General features: G+C 32.8%; 1 protein-coding gene across 1 annotated transcript; it reads right to left on the bottom strand.

Moving 5' to 3' along the window:
* On the bottom strand, positions 300 to 896 carry LOC109215906. The gene has a single exon (XM_019380032.1). The coding sequence runs from the start codon at positions 894 to 896 to the stop codon at positions 300 to 302; it is 597 nt and encodes a 198-aa protein (XP_019235577.1).

The following is a 1,141-nucleotide window of genomic DNA, read 5'->3' as shown; positions in this document are numbered from 1 at the left end:
TAATTTTAGTTGCTTCCTGTAAATTATGCTGGAAAATCTAGTAATTAAGCTATATAGACCAGTATATTATAATGGAGAAGGGTAAGACAGTGAAAAATTTGTATCTAGTATAATTTGCTCGAAATAAATAATTTAAAAGTTTGTTTCCTGCATACTATTCTCCTATTAGCAAATCAAGAAACAAAAAAAATAAACAATAATAATATTTTGAAAAACAAGAATACCAAACTAATTATTCAGAATGCAACCATATTGTATATAATTACATGAGCCAATGCAACCATATTGTATATAATCAATCATTTTTTCCTGTGTTTTCTTGCATAAGGATGAGCTACAGCAGAATTTGTACAATTTATTCTGTTATGCCCATATTTTTTGCAACGACCACATCTTGTTTCCTTCTTGAATTCTGTACCGGAAACATGTCGATTCTTCTGTCTTCTTCCTAGCATTACTTTTGCATCTGGAGGCTTAGTGATTACCGATTTAATATTGTCTGGTATAACCCATGTTGTTGAATCACTTATAGAATTTACTTGCCCTTCATATGTTTTCAACCAAAAGTCCCTTGAATAATAGGCTGAGCAAAAGGCTGATTTTTTCTGATATATACTATCAATTGCAGCAATTGCATGTTCACACGGTATCTCATCTAGCTGAAATTCAGAACAATCACATGTTCTTTTGTCTAGATCAACAATAAATTCCATACCCCCTTCTTTGATATTGAATTTGAGTCGATCAATGGGCAATACTCTAAATGTAAAAGCTGGTTTAATTTTATCTTCCAATGTTGCTTCTGCCCAATTTGATAACTCGCGGAATATTCCTTCTGCAGTTGTCCTTCTTTCATAAAACCAGCTTTGCAATTTTTCTTGTATGAAGTCCATCATTGTTAAAAGTGGCAATTCTCTTGCACGTCTCAAATATTATTCATAGACTCAACAATATTTTGTTGTTAACATATCATATCGTCATCTTGGACAATGTGAACGAGCCCATCTTCCTGGTGGTTCCTCCATCAAATAATTGAATGTTTTCTTATCAACAGCAGCTATTTGGGACATGAAGTCATCAAATTCTGATTGAAGGTATACTCTTGCAGCACTTTGAAAGAGGTTTAGTACAGTGTTTCTCA

This window comes from Nicotiana attenuata, chromosome 2 (assembly GCF_001879085.1).
Source record: "Nicotiana attenuata strain UT chromosome 2, NIATTr2, whole genome shotgun sequence".
NCBI lineage: Eukaryota > Viridiplantae > Streptophyta > Magnoliopsida > Solanales > Solanaceae > Nicotiana > Nicotiana attenuata.
The sequence above is the reverse complement of the archived record's forward strand: the minus strand, read 5'-3'. Positions and strand labels throughout refer to the sequence as shown.

What these genes read in the sequence shown, in the direction of transcription:
- LOC109215906 (XM_019380032.1), bottom strand. Translation starts at nt 896, where the DNA reads ATGATGGACTTCATACAAGAAAAATTGCAAAGCTGGTTTTATGAAAGA.